A 16,949-nucleotide genomic window follows, 5' to 3' on the forward strand; every position below is an offset into this window, starting at 1 on the left:
GATGCAACAAAATAGTTGACTACAGGGGCCGGTTAGCTCAGTTGGTTAGAGCGTGGTGCTAATAACGCCAAGGTCGCGGGTTCGATCCCCGTACGGGCCAGCTAGTATTTTGATGCTGAAGATGGTTTTGTTGGATTTCATTGATTACTGAGGAAGAACTGCAACACACGTTATAACGTTTCCCTACGGAGAAGTATGCATGCTTCCTGCGCAAGGTGTTTCTTTGCAGAATGGAGAGAAAAAGCAGCAGGTCCGGGACGGCCATCCGGCTGAGATGTGAGAGTGGCCATCAGTCCCGCAGGGCCGGAATAACCAGCTGGGTCAGTTTAGGGTCAAACCTGCACGGAACCCATTGTGCCACCTCACGGCTCGGAAGCGCTGACGTCATAGGATGTGCCAGCGGGAGCGGCTGCTGTTAACTACTCCTCGTTAGTATAGTGGTGAGTATCCCCGCCTGTCACGCGGGAGACCGGGGTTCGATTCCCCGACGGGGAGACTACTGTTTTTTTTCCCGCAGGGCAGCTTTTAGCTTTTCTCTTTGAAGGAATCAAAATACCACTTAGTCCTGTTGTCAATCCATCACTACTATGCCCTCGATCCGTGTCCCTCAGTGCCACAAATGCAATAGTGAACAAGGCACAGAGCCTACCCTTTGGTCTTGATTAGGTACATAAAACTGTCCTCAGTACCTCTGTCCAACCTATCCTGATCCACGTGGAACCTTCCTCCCGCTTGATGTCAGCTGCAAGTTACTGAGGATGCACTCAATCCAAGTTCACAGTGCAGGCAGAAAGAGCAACCAGAGCAGCCAGGTCTGTGCAGGAAGCCCAGGGCCACATCCAGCAGCTTCCTGACCAACCCAGCCCTTCCTGACAAGGAATGGACAGAGAGGTGGTGTTGGTGTGGTTTATCACAGATGAGACAGAACTAGGGAGAGCAGCACTCAAGAGCTTCTCTTTAAAGCATACAGCCAACTATTGCAGCCAGCGGGCACAACTAGGTGTGGGTCCTGGTTTCCACTGTTCCCCGCCTCTGGATGAAACATGGTTTTACTTGTCTTTTTCAAAGGCTCATGAAAGCAGATGTAAAGATTTAAAAATCATACCAAATATTCATTTTATTCTTTAAAAAAAGTATTTCTAGAGCATCCCAACATTATTTCTCAAGTAAGCAGTGCCATGTAGGCACAGATAGTGCTTTAATTCCACTGGGGGAACGCTTCACAGTAGTTGAACATTTTCAATCACACACAAATCGGTTGAAGTTGATAAGCATGCACACTAGCCCTGGGAGGGTATCACCAGTCCTTCACAAGGCAACATCAACAAGGGATGACAACATCAGCTGATCACTCTTAAAGAAAGAGGTCACATATTTGCAAGTTACAACAAGTCTACAGCATCATCATTAAGGCACCAGGTAAGAGTATAAATAGCTATAGTAAGACGCCGTGCAGCAGCAGTTCAGAGGATCTGGCTTGCAGGCTTTCCTCTTCTTCTGTAATGGCTCAGTATAAGCAATCCACCTTCACGATCCACGTCAGTGCACCCAGTCTTTGGGATTGCGGAGAACCTCTAGCATTTTAGCTTCCTTTGAGCTCTCTGGAGGTGTGTTCATGTATTCCCACCTGCAGAGAAAGGGGAGACACATTCAGACTGTCCTGCTGCCTGCAGTTGCCTCTCCTAAGGATGCAAACCTACAGGCCTAATAACTGAACATTACTAGGTGCAATTTGATGTTCTAAATTAGTGCACAGAGAGAAAATACCCACACATTGAGACACTGGGTTAAGTGCCCAGATAAGACTGTGGCGTAACAGTTCTATGAAAAAGCCAACTCAAAACCAGCAAGCAGCATATTAGGGTTAATAATAATGAACAAAAACATCCTTTTGCCACAGTACGAATCAGCAGCACACCTGCATCTCAGATATACAGCTTCTGTTGTCTGATCCTTATCCCCAGCTCAGGAAGGACAAAGAAAACTGCCCAGAGAAAAGTGGCAAGTGTGATGAAAAGTGTGGAGCAGCTAATGTACAAAGACATAAAAGGAGGGGCACTTATCAGCTTGGAAAGTAGGCAATTAACATCAGAAGTCTATGAAATAAGAGCTGTTACAGAGAAAACAAATGAGAAGAAACCCTGAGGAGTCAAACAAAGCTGCAAGTAGAAAACAGAGAGGCACCTTCTCAAACAATATACAGTTAAACTGTAAAGCTCCTTGCTTGTCAAGACTGCCAGAAGTTCACCCAAATAGGAAGCAGGGGATATCTATCAAGAGGCACTAAGTAGGCATTAAGAAAAGCATCTAAACCATATGTTACTGGTGAATGAGTGAGCATAGCGGAAAAGACCTGCATATATTTGGCTACTTCTTGTATTGGGCACGAACCAACCAGTGTTAAGAGACTAGAAACCAAAACAGGCCATTGATTTAATCCTATAAAGTATGTTAGTAAAAGCAGTCCCTACCGATAACTCCATACAACTATTCCCTTACCTTGCAGTCAATGGAAGAGACATAAGAATGCTTTCAATTCTCGATCCTGGTGTTAGCAGGCCAAATTTTGTGCCTCTGTCATAAACCAAATTGAATTCCACATACCTATGGGGAGCAAAGATACAGCAGAAAAACATGTTTATTATCAGAAGTTGACTGCGCTTTCTTCAGATAGCAGACCAAACAGAAACAGATTTTCAACCACAATGAGTGTCAGAATGAACCCCACTTCAGAGCCAATTGTTCAGCATACAAACAGCAGTGACAACTCAGCCTGGTTTATCTCAACAACCAGAAAGGAGGTATTAGCACCTAAGAGACAAACGGGAAGAGAGGAATCCTTACTATTTGCAAAAACAGACAGCTCTGACTAGCCCAGTAATCTGCAGACTGGTTCAGTGCAATAAGCAGGCTGAGCTAGTCCTGGATGCAGCTTGAAGCAGCTACTTCCCCTTATAATCTAACCAGGTTTGCTAAATTCCATTCACAGAATGGATCTGGAAAGCCCAATGCTTCAAGAAACAGTTCCACCAAATTAAGCATATGTGCCTATTTGGGTAACTGTTGCAGGCCAGTGATTGAAACTTGAATGTTTATGCCTTTTTCATGCCACTTTTACAGGTTTCTTTGCAGAAAAGGCAGCAAGCAAATAATTCCTATTTCTGCAGAGAGCACATACATGATTTCTCCATATGCTCAGATAGGAAAGAGACAAGAGTAACTACCGATAAACTTAAGCTTTTGCAGCATTAATAGTCCTTCATTGTAATACACATCCTCTGAAGTCTTTTAAGTTCCAGTGACTTTTTGCCGCCACAGAAAAACAAAACCCCTCTGTATCTTTGTTCCTTTGCAAAGGGTTCATGGCATACTCATTTCAATGAAAGAGAAATATCAGAGTAAGTATGGAAGAAACTGAAAGCACCTTTGGGTACAGTAATTCAGTGCCCTTCTGGGGTTTAGCTTCACTACTGAATAGTAAGCACGACCCCCTTACCCTTACGGTCCTCATGTGACAGGGCATATCACTGGTCTGCAGAAGGTGGAATTCAGGGCACCGTGCACACATGCACCCCTTTGCTTGTTAGAAAATGCAGCTACTTCTCTTGTTTTTTGTTGTTTTTTTTTAAAGGAATCTGAGAGAAACAGTGGCATTTTGTATGGGTTGCTTATGCTGTTGCAACACAAGAGAGTGAGAGGAACAGATGAGGGTGTGCTGGTACCTTTTCTACATCCTCCCCAGCAAGCTAGCATTGAATACTGAAAATTGTTCTGTACACAGAAATGTTGCAACTCTGAAGTGTTTGAGCAAACTTACCCCACACCATGACAGGATATAAAATGCACTTGAGGACATGAGCCCCGTGACCATGAAGAACTAGCTCATCTTATTCTACCCACTCTCATCCGCCTCCTGTGTATTCTTTTGTACCTTTGATACTCACCGTCCTCTCCGAAGCTGCTGCCACAGTTTCTCCTCTGGTGTATAGGAGTCATGGCAGTGCTTCTTCACAATGGGAACATAAGAAGGCACAACAGCTTTGGCACAGCTCTGTACAAACTGGAATGCTTCCTCCTTGGAAGGAGAGTCCACATCATCAAAGAATATGCCTCCAATCCCTCTTCGTTCATCACGGTGCTTGATATAGAAGTAGTCATCACACCTAGATGGGCCAGCAGACAGTTATTAATAGGACCCACAAAAAAAAATCTCTTAGCTGCTACCCGGCACAGGACAGCACTAATGAAATATTGATGAGATGCCAGTTCTTACAGTACCAGGTGCCTCACTGTTTCACTGACTGTTACAAGCAGTATTGTGCAGCCCCGTGCACTGAAAGCTCTGATTAAATGGGCATTGCAAAGCTGTGGCCACTGAACTTATAAACAGTGGCAAATGTTTTCATGTGTAGTCATCTAATATTCATCTGATCCACCTTCTCTACCTACAAGGAGCAGGGATATCCGATTTCAAAAGCTCACCCTAGGAGATCTTTCTAGATTTCACTCCCTGAAATATATACAGATTCCAGACTATTTGTCCAGCTTTCAGACAAATGTGAAATAAATCTATGAACTTAGAAATAATCTATTCTTTTTGCTATTATTGTGGAAAAAAAAATTGATTTTCTGCATCAAAACTAAAAATAAAATAAATCAGCAACTCAAGACTGGATAAAAAAAGCCACTGTCAATTACAGAGAAGGAGGGGGGAAAAAAAAGTGAGGCAGCCTTCCTTGGAAAAACACTTTATAACAGTTTAAGTTTGGAAGATGGAGTCATTCTAGCAGTGGCTATTCACAGCTCAATGTCAAGTTTATGAAAGAATATGTGCAGTTTATCCTATAATGAGGAGGAAATTATTCTGTATTTACTGAGAGCGTGTAGGTACACAATTACTGTAAGTCACCTAATTCACTGTATCCATGCCCAACTTGCAGTTGTTTGTTTAGGCAACCATGTCCTGCAAGTCTTCACCTATAGGGCAGTAACAGAAGGGAAGCAGAACCCAGCAAGAAGGAAATCCTGTCTTCCTTTAGGACTAGCACACCATACATGTGTCCATCCGCAGTCACTGATAATGAGCAATGCAGTGGCACAACCATAGAAGGAGAGACAGGCAGATAGATAACCTAGGCTATTTTTTTTTCACTCACTGAGATGATCAGCTTTTTTATTTTATAGCAGCGGGAAGAGTTTGGAAAAAAGGCTGAGTCAAAAACACAACCTGACCAAAGTTTTAAAGCTGGATCAGGAAGGTGATGTGATAAACATAACAAGACCTTTTCTGGTTGAGAAAAGATGGAAAAAAGGCAATACGAATTAGTAGAAGCACAGAGGAGATTCACAGTCCTCCAGCAATGAGAACGCCCTACACAGCTGTTGCTTACAACAAATGCTCATGCTGGGATCGGGAAAACTGCTTTTGTCCACTGGACACAATGGACAAATGTCTTCCTTTGAGCTGCCCTCAAACTAAGAACAGACATCCATCTCTCTGATCTCCAGCTGCCGGCATTGCTTGCCTCCTTGTCCTGCAAACAACATGACCATTAGGGTAGGCATTCTGAACCAGCATGTAAAAAATTCATCAGACAGACTGTAATCTTAACATTTTAAGGTGTGCTCCTGGACTAAGTGGTTCACACCCAAGCTACAACACCCACGTTATCTCCAGTCCTCAGGCAAGACCTGGTAGATGACAAAAGGCTAACGGTCCTTTCTGGATAGCATAGCTGGCAGCAGATAGGATTATCAGAGACAGAGCAGCAAGCCCCTGCACTGAGCAGGAGGGAAGGATCCCACCAACTACATCTCTCAGCTCAAGAAGAACATTCAGAGTTCACATCTTTAGAGAATACGCTGTTGAACACTATGTGAACGTGTCACCGGGAACAAAACTACAGCTTCATCAAAATCATGAGGCCTCTACATTAAGGAAAAACACCTTTACCTGCACTGCAAAACATAAAAATAAATAAATAAAAAACAATGAAAGACACTTTGAATGCAGAATAACTTGAGTGGAATTTAGTCACACACATTTACCGTGAGTTCACTGTAAGCAGGATAAGTGCAAGTTCAAAGCCCACAGAACTCTGAGGCAAAAAATCTCATCCTAGTTTGACACCAGAGGGTAAAAAGAACATTTAAGATGCCTAATGAGGTCTGTGGCTTACAAAATCTTGTAGAGGCAGCTTATTTTTTTATCCAGCTTACAGATGTAGGATCCCAGCTGTCAGCTCTCTCAGGCTTCTGTAAATAAGAGACTGCTTCAGACTACATTTTGTCCCAGAGCGTGTATCTGCTGACTTTCATTGAGGTCTGCTGAGGCTTCCCAGAAGGCAGAAGTGAACCTGCTGTTCCTAGAATACACTTAATTGGCAATTTCTAATGCTGCTTTCTGCTCTCACAAAGTTCTGGAGTCTGAGTATCTGTCTCACATACCATTTCTTATACTTGGGATACAGCTTCAGATCATGCTTGTCACAAACTTCTTTCAGCGTCTTATGGAAATGTACAGCATCTTCTTCATTCAAGTAAGTCGGAGTGAGGTCTGTTCCGCCACCAAACCACCACTGTTTAGTTCCTATAGGAGAGAGGCAAGCAACAACGTTAAAAGAGAACAAGCACAAACCAAAAAGCCCACCTTCCAAACAGAAATACGCTGCTGGTGGTTCACCGAGAACAACTATTGTATGACACAAAATAAAACCATTATGCCGTGATAGCCTTAACAAGCCATGAAAAATTTGAGGTCAAGGCAATGCAATAACCAGGAAAATATGAAACTAATTTCAAGGCAGCGAAAACTGCTTGTCGGATGCTCTACAGCATCTGATAGAGTAACAAGCCTATTATACAAGGGCTGCCCAATGCTACTGTCACTGTTACCTCTGCTGGTTATATAAGACAAGAAAACTGCAACTTCTTGGATACTTCAGTAATCCAGAAACATTACTGCATATCAAAGAAAGGAAACATTATTAAACCCAGGGGAAGTAATCGGTTAGAAATCATCCCAAATGCTCTGGCAACTTAATTCAAAGCCTCTCTGAAGCTTCCAATCTGAATGATGGGTGTATGTGCAATCACAACGCACAAATGACATCCCCATTCTAGACTGTACTGCATCAACAGCAGCATGTTGCACAAACTCAGGGAAAAAGGCAAGTAGAGGGCTGTTTTCCTGACAGCACATCCTCCCAGCTTTGGAGACCAAGGTTGTATGTACCCTAATCAGAATGCTCATCAGTCCTTCACAGACCTTTCTTCTATTGAACTCTAGAAAGCGGTGCTTCTCTGCAGCTTCTTGGCACAGCTGGGAAAAAAAAGCCCGCTGGTTCTTGTCATCTTAGCCTAGCCATGCGTTCACAATTCCTTCATATGGTGTGGTACTCGTCAAGTGTGCTACGCCGCCTTATAGTTCTTACCATCGGCTTCCTCAATTTCAAAGTATCTGTAGTTGAAGTGCATGGTTGGAACGTGAGGATTCTTTGGATGGATAACGGAGCTTACACCCATGGCACAGAAAGGCAGTTTTCCTAGGTAAAAAGATGCACAGAAAGAAAATCTATAGTTCTCCAAATACCTTCATTTATTGCCTTTTAAGGAACATTGCTATCTATCCTTAGTTTTCAAGCTGTCATTCGGCTACAAGAGAATTTCACAATCATTACTGTGTGAAATTTGCTTCTTGTCCACATATTTCTACGTGTCTTGTTAAAGGCCTTTTTCCTGCATTTGTCCTAAAAATGCAAAAAAGGGAATAATTACAGAATCGTTAACATAGGAAAAGACCTCTCAGCTCACCTAGTCCAACTGCCAACCCACGCACACCAACCACATCCCTCAGTGCCACATCTCCAACACCTCCAGGGATGGTGACTCCACCACCTGAACCTCCCCTGAGCCCCCTCCTTCCCTCCCTCCCCATTCGCGGCCCCCTTACCGTCCTCGGTGGCTTTCAGGGCCTTCCCCCTACTCCTCATCTGCCGTGCCGCCTCCTCGGAGAGCTGCCCGAACACCACCGACACGTTCACTCCGGCCTTCTCGAAGACCTCTCCGTCCTGTAGCACACAGCTGATACCGCCTCCGCCTGCCAACGCCGCACCGTGTCACCGAGGGCCGGGAGCACCCCGCGCCCCGCCGCCCCCGTCCAACCCGTCCCCCGCACCTTCCTTCCTCTCCCAGGTGTCCACGGCGAAGGAAGCGCCGGGGTCCAGCGCCGCCAGGGCGCGGCACACCTCGGCCTGCGTCTCCATGATGAGCAGCTCCATGCGGCTCCCCAGCTCCCGCCGCCGCCGCCGCAGCTCCCGCAGCCCGCTCACCGGCGGTGCCATGAACCGCCGTCGCATCTCCTCCTCTTCTTCCTCCTCGGCCGCCGCCATGGAGGCCCGCCGCCGCCACAGCCCCAGCCCCAACCCGCCCAGCGCCCCCGCCGCCGCCAGCGCCCAGCGCCGCCCGCCTCGGACCGCGGGGACCCCCGGCGGCACGGAGCCCAGCCAGCGGCGGGACGCGACGGACAGGGCGGGCGGGGCGCGGGAGGCCCCGCGGAGCAGCTGCGCGGCGGCCGCCATGACGGACACCAGCGGCGCTCTGCCGCCGACCGCGGTGGGGCGGGATCCCAGCAGAGAGGGCAGGGCCGGGGCGGAGCGGATGGAGCCCTGCAGTGTGAATATCGTCTCGTATTTTCAAGAAGACCATCCCCAGCGTTTTCTTGTTTCTTCTCATGTCTTGTGGCTTGTTCCACTCGGTAGGAGTCTTTATAGGGCAAGAGGCGCCGGGGAGGTCATGAGGAAATGTTTGTTTTCAGGAAGAGTGATAGAGCACTGCGTAGAGAGGTGGTGGATTCGTTGTCCCTGGAGATGTTCAAGAGCCATGTAGATGTGGAACTGAGACATGCTTAGTGGGCATGGTGGGGACAGGCCGACAGCTGAAGTAGGTGGTCCGAGAAGTCTTTTCCAACCTTAACGATTCAGAGTCTGTGAGGGTCAAATTACAACGTCTACATAGTAATTATGCACGGCAGTCTGTGTGGTTCAAAGGCAGGAGCTGACTTGTCCTCTCTCACGTAGCACATTTCTCCGTGGTAGGATCGTCACCACGGCTGCAGAGCAGCTGTGGTGTGAGTAAAGACTTGAGCAGGTTCTGTGCTGCATAGCTGCTTTTCATCCTCACTGCTGGTCTTGTTAATGCCTGACCAGCTTGTGGGAATGCCTGCTTAAAGCAGTCGGAATGCTTCCCTCAGATCCAGGGGGTATACACTTACAGAATCACAGAATTGTAGGGGTTGGAAGGGACCTCTAGAGATCATCGAGTCCAACCCCCCTGCCAAAGCAGGCTCCCTACACCACGTCGCACAGGTAGGCGTCCAGGCGGGTCTTGAATATCTCCAGAGAAGGAGACTCCACCACCTCCCTGGGCAGCCTGTTCCAGTGCTCCGTCACCCTCACCGTAAAGAAGTTCTTGCGCACATTCGTGCGGAACTTCCTATGCTGAAGTTTCAGCCCATTGCCCCTAGTCCTGTCCCCACGCACTACTGAAAACAGACCAGCCTCGCCACTATAGCTCCCACACCTCAGGTATTTATAAACCTGGATCAAGTCCCCTCTCAGCCTTCTTTTCTCAAGGCTAAACAGACCCAGTTCCCTAAGTCTCTCTCATAGGGGAGATGGTCCAGGCCCTTCACCATCTTTGTGGCCCTCCGCTGGACTCTTTCCAAGAGATCCCTGTCTTTTTTGTACTGGGGAGCCCAGAACTGGACACAGTATTCCAGATGAGGCCTCACCAGGGCAGAGTAGAGGGGGAGGATCACCTCCCTCGACCTGCTGGCCACGCTCTTTTTAATGCACCCCAGTATGCCATTGGCCTTTTTGGCTACAAGGGAACACTGCTGGCTCATGGCCAACCTGTCGTCCACCAGGACGCCCAGGTCCCTCTCAGCAGAGCTCCTCTCCAGCAGGTCTTCCCCCAGCCTGTACTGGTGTATGCAATTATTTCTACCTAGGTGCAAGACTCTACACTTGCTTTTGTTAAACTTCATCTGGTTTCTTACTGCCCAGCTCTCCAGCCTGTCCAGGTCTCTCTGAATGGCAACACAGCCTTCAGGCGTGTCAGCCAATCCTCCCAGCCTCGTGTCATCAGCAAACTTGCTGAGGGTCACTATCCCCTCAAGGTTGTTGGTGAAGATGTTGAACAAGACTGGACCCAGCACAGACCCCTGGGGGACACCGCTAGTCACAGGCCTCCAGCCAGACACCGCACCGCCAACGACAACCCTCTGCACTCTGCCAGTCAGCCAATTCTCGATCCACTTCACCGTCCACTCATCTATCCCATACTTCCTCAGCTTTGTTATAAGGATGTCATGGGGGACCGTATCAAAAGCCTTACTGAAATCAAGGTAGATTACATCTACCGCTCTCCCCCCCATCCACTCAGCGAGTGACATCTTCATAAAAGGCCACCAGGTTGGTCGAGCACGACCTCCCCTTGGTGAACCCATGCTGAGTACTCCTGATAACCTCCTTTTCTCCCAGTTGCCTGGAGATGGCATCCAGCACAAGCTGTTCCATCACCTTCCCTGGGACAGAGGTGAGGCTGACAGGCCTATAATTACCCGGGTCATCCTTCTTGCCCTTTTTGAAGACTGGGGTGACACTGGCCATCCTCCAGTCTTCAGGCACCTCCCCAGTTCTCCAAGACCTCTGAAAAATTAAAGAGAGCGGCTTAGCAATAACCTCCGCCAGCTCTCTCAGCTCCCGCGGGTGCACCCCATCAGGTCCCATGGATTTATGGACCTTAATGTTTCCTAAGCACTCACGGACCACCTCCTCCCTGACTAAAGGGAAATCTCCCATTCCCCAGATTCTCTCATCAACCACCGGGGGCTGGGATTCCTGGGGGAGAGCCCTTTCACTAAAGACAGAGGCAAAGAAGGCGTTCAGTATTTCCGCCTTCTCAGCATCCCCCATTACCAGAACACCCCCCTCACTTAGTATGGGGCCCACATTCTCCCTAGCCTTCCTTTTGCTGTTAACGTACTTAAAAAACCCTTTTTTATTATCCTTTATCTCCTTAGCTAGATTCAGCTCCAGGTGGGCTTTAGCCTTCCTGGTCGCATCTCTGCAGTCCCTGACTACATTCTTATATTGTTCCCAAGTGGCCAGACCCTTTTTCCACACATCATGTACTTTCTTCTTTCTGCGGAGCCTGCACATGAGTTCCTTACTCATCCACGCAGGTCTCCTGGCACCTTTTCCCGACTTCTTAGTTACAGGGACACACCGATCCTGAGCATGGAAGAGGAGCCATTTGAATGCTAGCCAGCTCTCACAGGCCCCCTTGCCTTCTAGCACCCTGGCCCACGGGATAGCCCCAAGTAGGTCCCGGAGGAGATCAAAGTTGGCTCTCCTGAAGTCCAAGGTAGCAATCCTACTTTTTGTTTTGCTTCCTCTGCTCAGGATCTCGAACTCCACCATCTCATGGTCACTACAACCCAAGTTACCCCCGACTTTTACTTCCTTAACGAGTCCTTCCTTGTTGGTGAGAATAACCAGCAACACCCCACCCCGCGTTGGTACCTCGACCATCTGCATCAGAAAGTTATCTTCAACACACTGCAAGAATTGTCTGGACCGCACATGCTTGGCCATATTGGTCGTCCAGCAAATATCTGGATAATTGAAATCCCCCGAAAGTACCAGCACCTGGGAGCGTGATGCTACTTCCAGTTGGTTACGGAAGGCCTCATCAACCTCCTCCTCCTGATCAGGAGGCCTGTAGTACACACCCACAACAGTGTCCCCCTTACCAGCCTGGCCCTTGATTCTCACCCACAAGTTCTCGACTGCTACATCACTCTCCCCCAGGTGGAATTCAATACACTTCAATTACACTTCTCTTTTTCTCACTGAAGTACTGTTCTGTTGATTTTTATTTTTTCCTTCTACAAGAGCTGCTCTAAAAGTGATGCCTCCTATTTCATTATGTTGGCCCACGATGTCAGAGGCAGATGTTGGTGGGATGGCAGCAGAGGTTGAACCTTCCCACCAATATTCCCTTACACGCTGTTGCCGTGTGATAGATGGCAGCAGAGGGACAGTCTGACAGAATGGCATCTGACATGGAAGCGCAGGTGAAGCAGAGGTGTGTCACTGAATTCCTTCATATGGAAATAAAGGCCCCCAGTGACCATCACTGGCACTTGATGAATGTTCTTGGAGACCAAACAGTGGGTGTGAGCTCAGTGAGGTGGTGGGTAGTGCATTTCAGCAGTGGCGACAGCAGCAGTGGTCACCTCTGCAAGTGGAGATTATGACAAATGTGGCATTTCTGTTCATTGCTGTTGATAAATTCACAGCTAATCGCAGTGCCTGTGTTGGAAAATACTGTTTCTTAGCCAAGAAATAGTCAAATACTGTTATTGTCCTCCTTGTATCTGCTATAGTTTCCATGGAAATAAACAGGAGATACTATCTATTTTCAGAGTGTCCCACATAGTGAGTGATAAGAAGTATGGTTATTGTAGAGCCAGATATGGAAAGGCACCAATTTACAGTTCTGAGTTTGATTTGTTTGTTTGCGCCAGTATTGGCACTCTGTTCATTAAACTGATTTTCTCTTTTCTCAGCTGCTCTGAAATGAGCTACGTCAACCATGAGACAGTACAATGAAGGGCAGGCACAGTGACCAAAGGCTTTAGCAAGCAAATAAAGGCACAGTTTTCCTCAAGCCAACATGTAAGTGACAACCATGGGTACTGTGTTGATCTATGAGAGTTTTCTTTCCAATCAAGAGGCAGATTTAAATTAAGCATATTATTGACTGAGGACCCACATCAGAATTATCCTGAGAAAAGTATCAGCTGTGTCAAAAGTCTGATCCTGCAAGATTTGTATGATGGCATGTGACAATTCCTGTTAACAGCGAGCTACTATTAATTAAGGAGTGTTTTACAGCAGTAGTCTCAAAGAGGAGATGACCCTTGCCACCCTTGATGTCCGTAACATGGACTGGGGCTTCATTATCTGCTTCTTTTCCTTGTCAAGTAGTTTGAATAAGGGTGTAAAGTGACTACATTCACTCAAAGGCTTAGGCCGTTTTTGATTTGATTCTGTTCTTTGGCAGCAGAGGATGCTGTGAAACTGCTGAAGCTCTGCAAGTAAGAAGGAAGAGACCTCTGGGCTCGGCTGTTTTCTGCCACCAGCTGTGGAGGACAGGATCCTTTCAAGATTCCAGGATGAACCAGGAGACCTGAACCACTAGCAGCAGGAGTGAAGGAAGTATCCTTTGCAGTAGAGATGTGAGGCTGAGGGAGAACACTACATGGGCTGTGGTAAGATTGATTAGTTCAGCTGCACTAAGCAGCTCTTTGTACCATTCTTTATCCACAGAGGGCTCACTTTCTTCTTGAATTACATACAGTGGATTTACTTAAACAGTTTCATGATAACCAGTGTGCATAATGTCCACTTCATGTTGTGGTAAAGCTCTGCTCTTCTAGACACAACTATATTAGAAAAAAATAATAATAGTAAAAAGAAAAGCTGATGCAAAAATAAAGGAAATATAAAATGCATTCACATGTATGAGAATTTCACTGATGTTTGTGTTGGAAGTTGAGTACAAACTTTGATTCCATATGGCAATTCAGGCTGGGCAGGGCCACTTGATGTCTCTAGTCCAGGAGCTCATGGTTCCCTGTCTGGATGAGATTGCTCAGGACCTTTCTGTTCATCTGCTTTTGTGTGCAAGTTTCCTGTTGTGCCTGGGCTCCTACCCCAGCACTCCAATGACATCATGGGGAATATTTTTTTTCCTCACATCTAGCAAGAATTTCCATTGCTGTTGCCATATTGTCAGGTCAGCATTTGCTTGCTGCATGAAAGCATGATGTCTTTACTGAGTAGGATTTCTCAGGCTGGTTGCTGGAGTTTGGTTACACTGCAATTACTGGAAAAAGTGAGGGGGAGTGACAGACTGTAAATGTGATACTCCCCCTATTTGTTGAGTCCTCTCATCCTTAGCAGTCTCTGAGGTCCTCCTTTGTGAGGTCCTCCTTTGTGAGGTTCTCCTTTGCTGTAACAGCAGGTTGAGGTTGAAACTTCAAGCAAATCCCATATAGTTTCCTTTTGCAGTAGTGAGAAAGATGCAAGAATGATTATTTATAGCCTTGTTTATGTATGTACAATCAAACTGTGCTGGCCAGTAAAGAAAATGTTGTTTATTTTTCAGCATTTGAATTAACGTTCCCCACCACATTATTGTGTCTTACCTCACTCTACAGTACTGAGAAGGGTAGCACATATTGCACACGTGTAAGAAGCTCAACAACTATAGTGATAAGACCTTAAGAAAAGTAGCTTACATTTTTATCTGTGCTTTCAGTGTGTACTGTTGATTTGAAGCTTGGGGAATTTCGACTTGTGTGTGTGCCATTGAATTTCTATGTGCTTCTGACACTTCTGGAAATGAAGAAGACAGGGGAAAAAATAGTTCTCGTGAGTTTAGGTCAAAGGCAAAAAGAAACTTTGGAAATAGGTCTTGCATTTGCTTAATTAAAAATTGAATCAGCAGAAATATACTTTAACCTTTTTTTAGTTGTCTAGATGAAATTCCAAGATCTTGGTTTCCCTATGGCATCTCCGTGTCAGTTTTGAAAGACTGAAACCGAAATTGAGCTTTGAAAGTTTACATGACTTTTAATATTGTATTACTTAGTGGATCATCCATTTAGATGTTTTTCATACCTGTATGTAGTGTGATAGCGAGACTCTTATGCTTTTTTGGTTTTTATTTTTTCAGTGAGACTGACACTATTCAGAGTAGCCATCATTTCTACTAATACAAGCCAGTGTGATTCTAGAGAAGACTGAAATGACTCCAGTGACCTCAGGAGCAGAAGAGAGTCGTAACTACATGTTTATGTAAGGGGATCTCCAATGAAGAAAAGAATATTGCAAGTTCTCTTCCTTTGTTCTTTAAAAAGAGTTCTGAAGCTTTCCTGTTGCCTGTATTTAGGTATTGTCTGTCTTGTTTTTATTTATGAGGATTTGTGCTCAAGTAACGTAATAACAAAAGAAAAGGAGATACTGTGAAGGAGATACTAACTGGTCTAAGGAAGTGAAGCATGATCAGGTCTGATTCAGACTGAGACAGGAACAATGCTTTCACTGACTCTGTTTGACACTTTTGTTATGAGCACTAAATTAGTACAGCTGCTTATCAGAAAATTAGAAGATAAGCAGAAAAAATTGCTTTCAAGTTGGCGTTGCTTGTGAAGTTAAAGGAGCCGATCTTATCCCATTTACTGTGTTACACCAAGTCTTGATTGTGAGTTCTAAGTGCCGCTGTGAACTTGCAGAATTTAGCAAGTACTGTTGTTTAATAGAGGTCATCTCAAAGGCTTTACATGACAATATAAGAGGAATGATTTTTTTCTGGATGTATGAGGGAAGTAAAGTCTTTGAGAATTGAGCTGAAACAGGAGGTGATGTGAAGGTTGTGAGAGAAAGCTGATAACCTTTCCTTCTCTATCTGTGATCTCAGCAATTTGTCTGCTTGGAAGGTTCCTACTAATCACTCTTTTATTCCTTTTCTTTTCTTTTCTTTTCTTTTCTTTTCTTTTCTTTTCTTTTCTTTTCTTTTCTTTTCTTTTCTTTTCTTTTCTTTTCTTTTCTTTTCTTTTCTTTTCTTTTCTTTTCTTTTCTTTTCTTTTCTTTTCTTTTCTTTTCTTTTCTTTTCTTTTCTTTTCTTTTCTTTTCTTTTCTTTTCTTTTCTTTTCTTTTCTTTTCTTTTCTTTTCTTTTCTTTTCTTTTCTTCCCCCTTTCTTTCTTGTTTTTTAATGCAGAAATTCAGGATCGATTCTCTTGGACATATGAAGGAGGGAAAGAGAAACTACAGAACAGAAACTGCTGCGTTGAAGTTGCTTTAGTCTACCTGCAAGAAGGTAAGAGAAGTTATAAAATACCCCAGGAAAGACTTTCTTCCTCCTAATGTTTTATCACCTTTATAGTGTTAATAGAAGAGAACAGAGGAAGGAAAATGTAGCTTTGCAATTAGAGTGTGTCCCCTGGAAAGCTTTCCACTCTCAATCAGGTCCCAAAATGTGCTGCATTCAACTTCATTTGGAAATGTACTGGCACTCCAGGTCAGGAATTATAGTCTTCCCTGCAATGAGAAGTCTGTATATTATTTTCCCACTTCCTCTACACCCTTATTTTCAGCTCTGCCTTCAGATTTGCCTTTGCGTGGTACTGTCTTCAATAAAACATCAGTAATTATCCAAAGCTCATTGCGTAGCTACTGCATTTGTGGATTCACTCAAGGCTAAGAAGCCAAATTAGGATCTGTCTTCCAGGCTTCGAAAGAGCGGGAAAGTTCAAGAAGAAGTGATCTGTTGGAGTGGATTTCCTTCTTTCTTTCCTGTACCAAAATCCAGGTCAAAAACACTACTCTCCTGCCCAAGGGGGAGTGTCACAATATATTTTTTTGCTTGCATGCCACTGTACTCATTTTTACAGCCTAAATGTAATGTTTGCTGTTATGAAAGTCCGTTCTGAAGCCAAAAGACACACTGTTTCATCTTTCCTGGAATTACTGATACATTGTTTATGGTTAAACTTCTGGACTAGATGAATTAGCTCACAGCTCTTAAGAGACTTGTGTGTGCAGCTAATTCCAAATAACGGGTATATACTGTGTGATTGAAACTGCTCTGCAGAACTCCAGTAAAATCCTCCTATATATAACCACAAGAACTGAAACTCAGGATCTGTAGATCTAAACTCATGAGCTTCTTCTCCCTTAAGTTCAGTAATGCTTTTGATTCTAAGGGTTTCAGAAAACAAGGATAGAATGAAATAAGGTATTTCTCTTCCCTTTCCCAAGAATGCATCTATTCTTAACCCTTTGCAAAAAGCATTCAGGAATCACAAAACCATACT

The 16,949-nt window shown here is 45.2% G+C and overlaps 1 protein-coding gene and 2 non-coding genes across 3 annotated transcripts; 2 read left to right on the forward strand and 1 right to left on the reverse strand.

The window, feature by feature from the left end:
• Positions 1–26: 26 nt before the first annotated feature.
• TRNAI-AAU (transfer RNA isoleucine (anticodon AAU)) lies at positions 27–100 on the forward strand. Its single transcript has one exon. It is a non-coding gene; the product is annotated as a tRNA-Ile (tRNA).
• A 323-nt stretch (positions 101–423) lies between these two features.
• Positions 424–495, forward strand: TRNAD-GUC (transfer RNA aspartic acid (anticodon GUC)). Its single transcript has one exon. It is a non-coding gene; the product is annotated as a tRNA-Asp (tRNA).
• A 604-nt stretch (positions 496–1,099) lies between these two features.
• On the reverse strand, positions 1,100–8,657 carry CPOX (coproporphyrinogen oxidase). The gene is made up of 7 exons (XM_072340390.1): positions 8,177–8,657; positions 7,952–8,098; positions 7,434–7,544; positions 6,448–6,589; positions 3,945–4,163; positions 2,500–2,604; positions 1,100–1,627 (listed from the first exon to the last, which is right to left on the reverse strand). Exons 1-7 carry the CDS (start codon positions 8,577–8,579, stop codon positions 1,540–1,542), a joined length of 1,215 nt encoding a protein of 404 aa, XP_072196491.1. The 5' UTR covers positions 8,580–8,657; the 3' UTR covers positions 1,100–1,539.
• Between the last annotated feature and the right edge of the window lie 8,292 nt (positions 8,658–16,949).

This window comes from Excalfactoria chinensis, chromosome 1 (assembly GCF_039878825.1).
Source record: "Excalfactoria chinensis isolate bCotChi1 chromosome 1, bCotChi1.hap2, whole genome shotgun sequence".
In the NCBI taxonomy this organism is placed as follows: Eukaryota; Metazoa; Chordata; class Aves; order Galliformes; family Phasianidae; genus Excalfactoria; species Excalfactoria chinensis.

Bases quoted from the DNA above. Each gene is read 5' to 3' on its own strand.
- CPOX (XM_072340390.1), bottom strand. From the start codon at position 8,579: ATGGCGGCCGCCGCGCAGCTGCTCCGCGGGGCCTCCCGCGCCCCGCCC. The intron at 7,545-7,951 runs GTAAGGGGGCCG...CTTTTTACCTAG, and splicing joins CCTGAAAGCCACCGAGGACG to GAAAACTGCCTTTCTGTGCC. The intron at 1,628-2,499 runs GTAAGGGAATAG...CTTTCTCTGCAG, and splicing joins TCTCTTCCATTGACTGCAAG to GTGGGAATACATGAACACAC.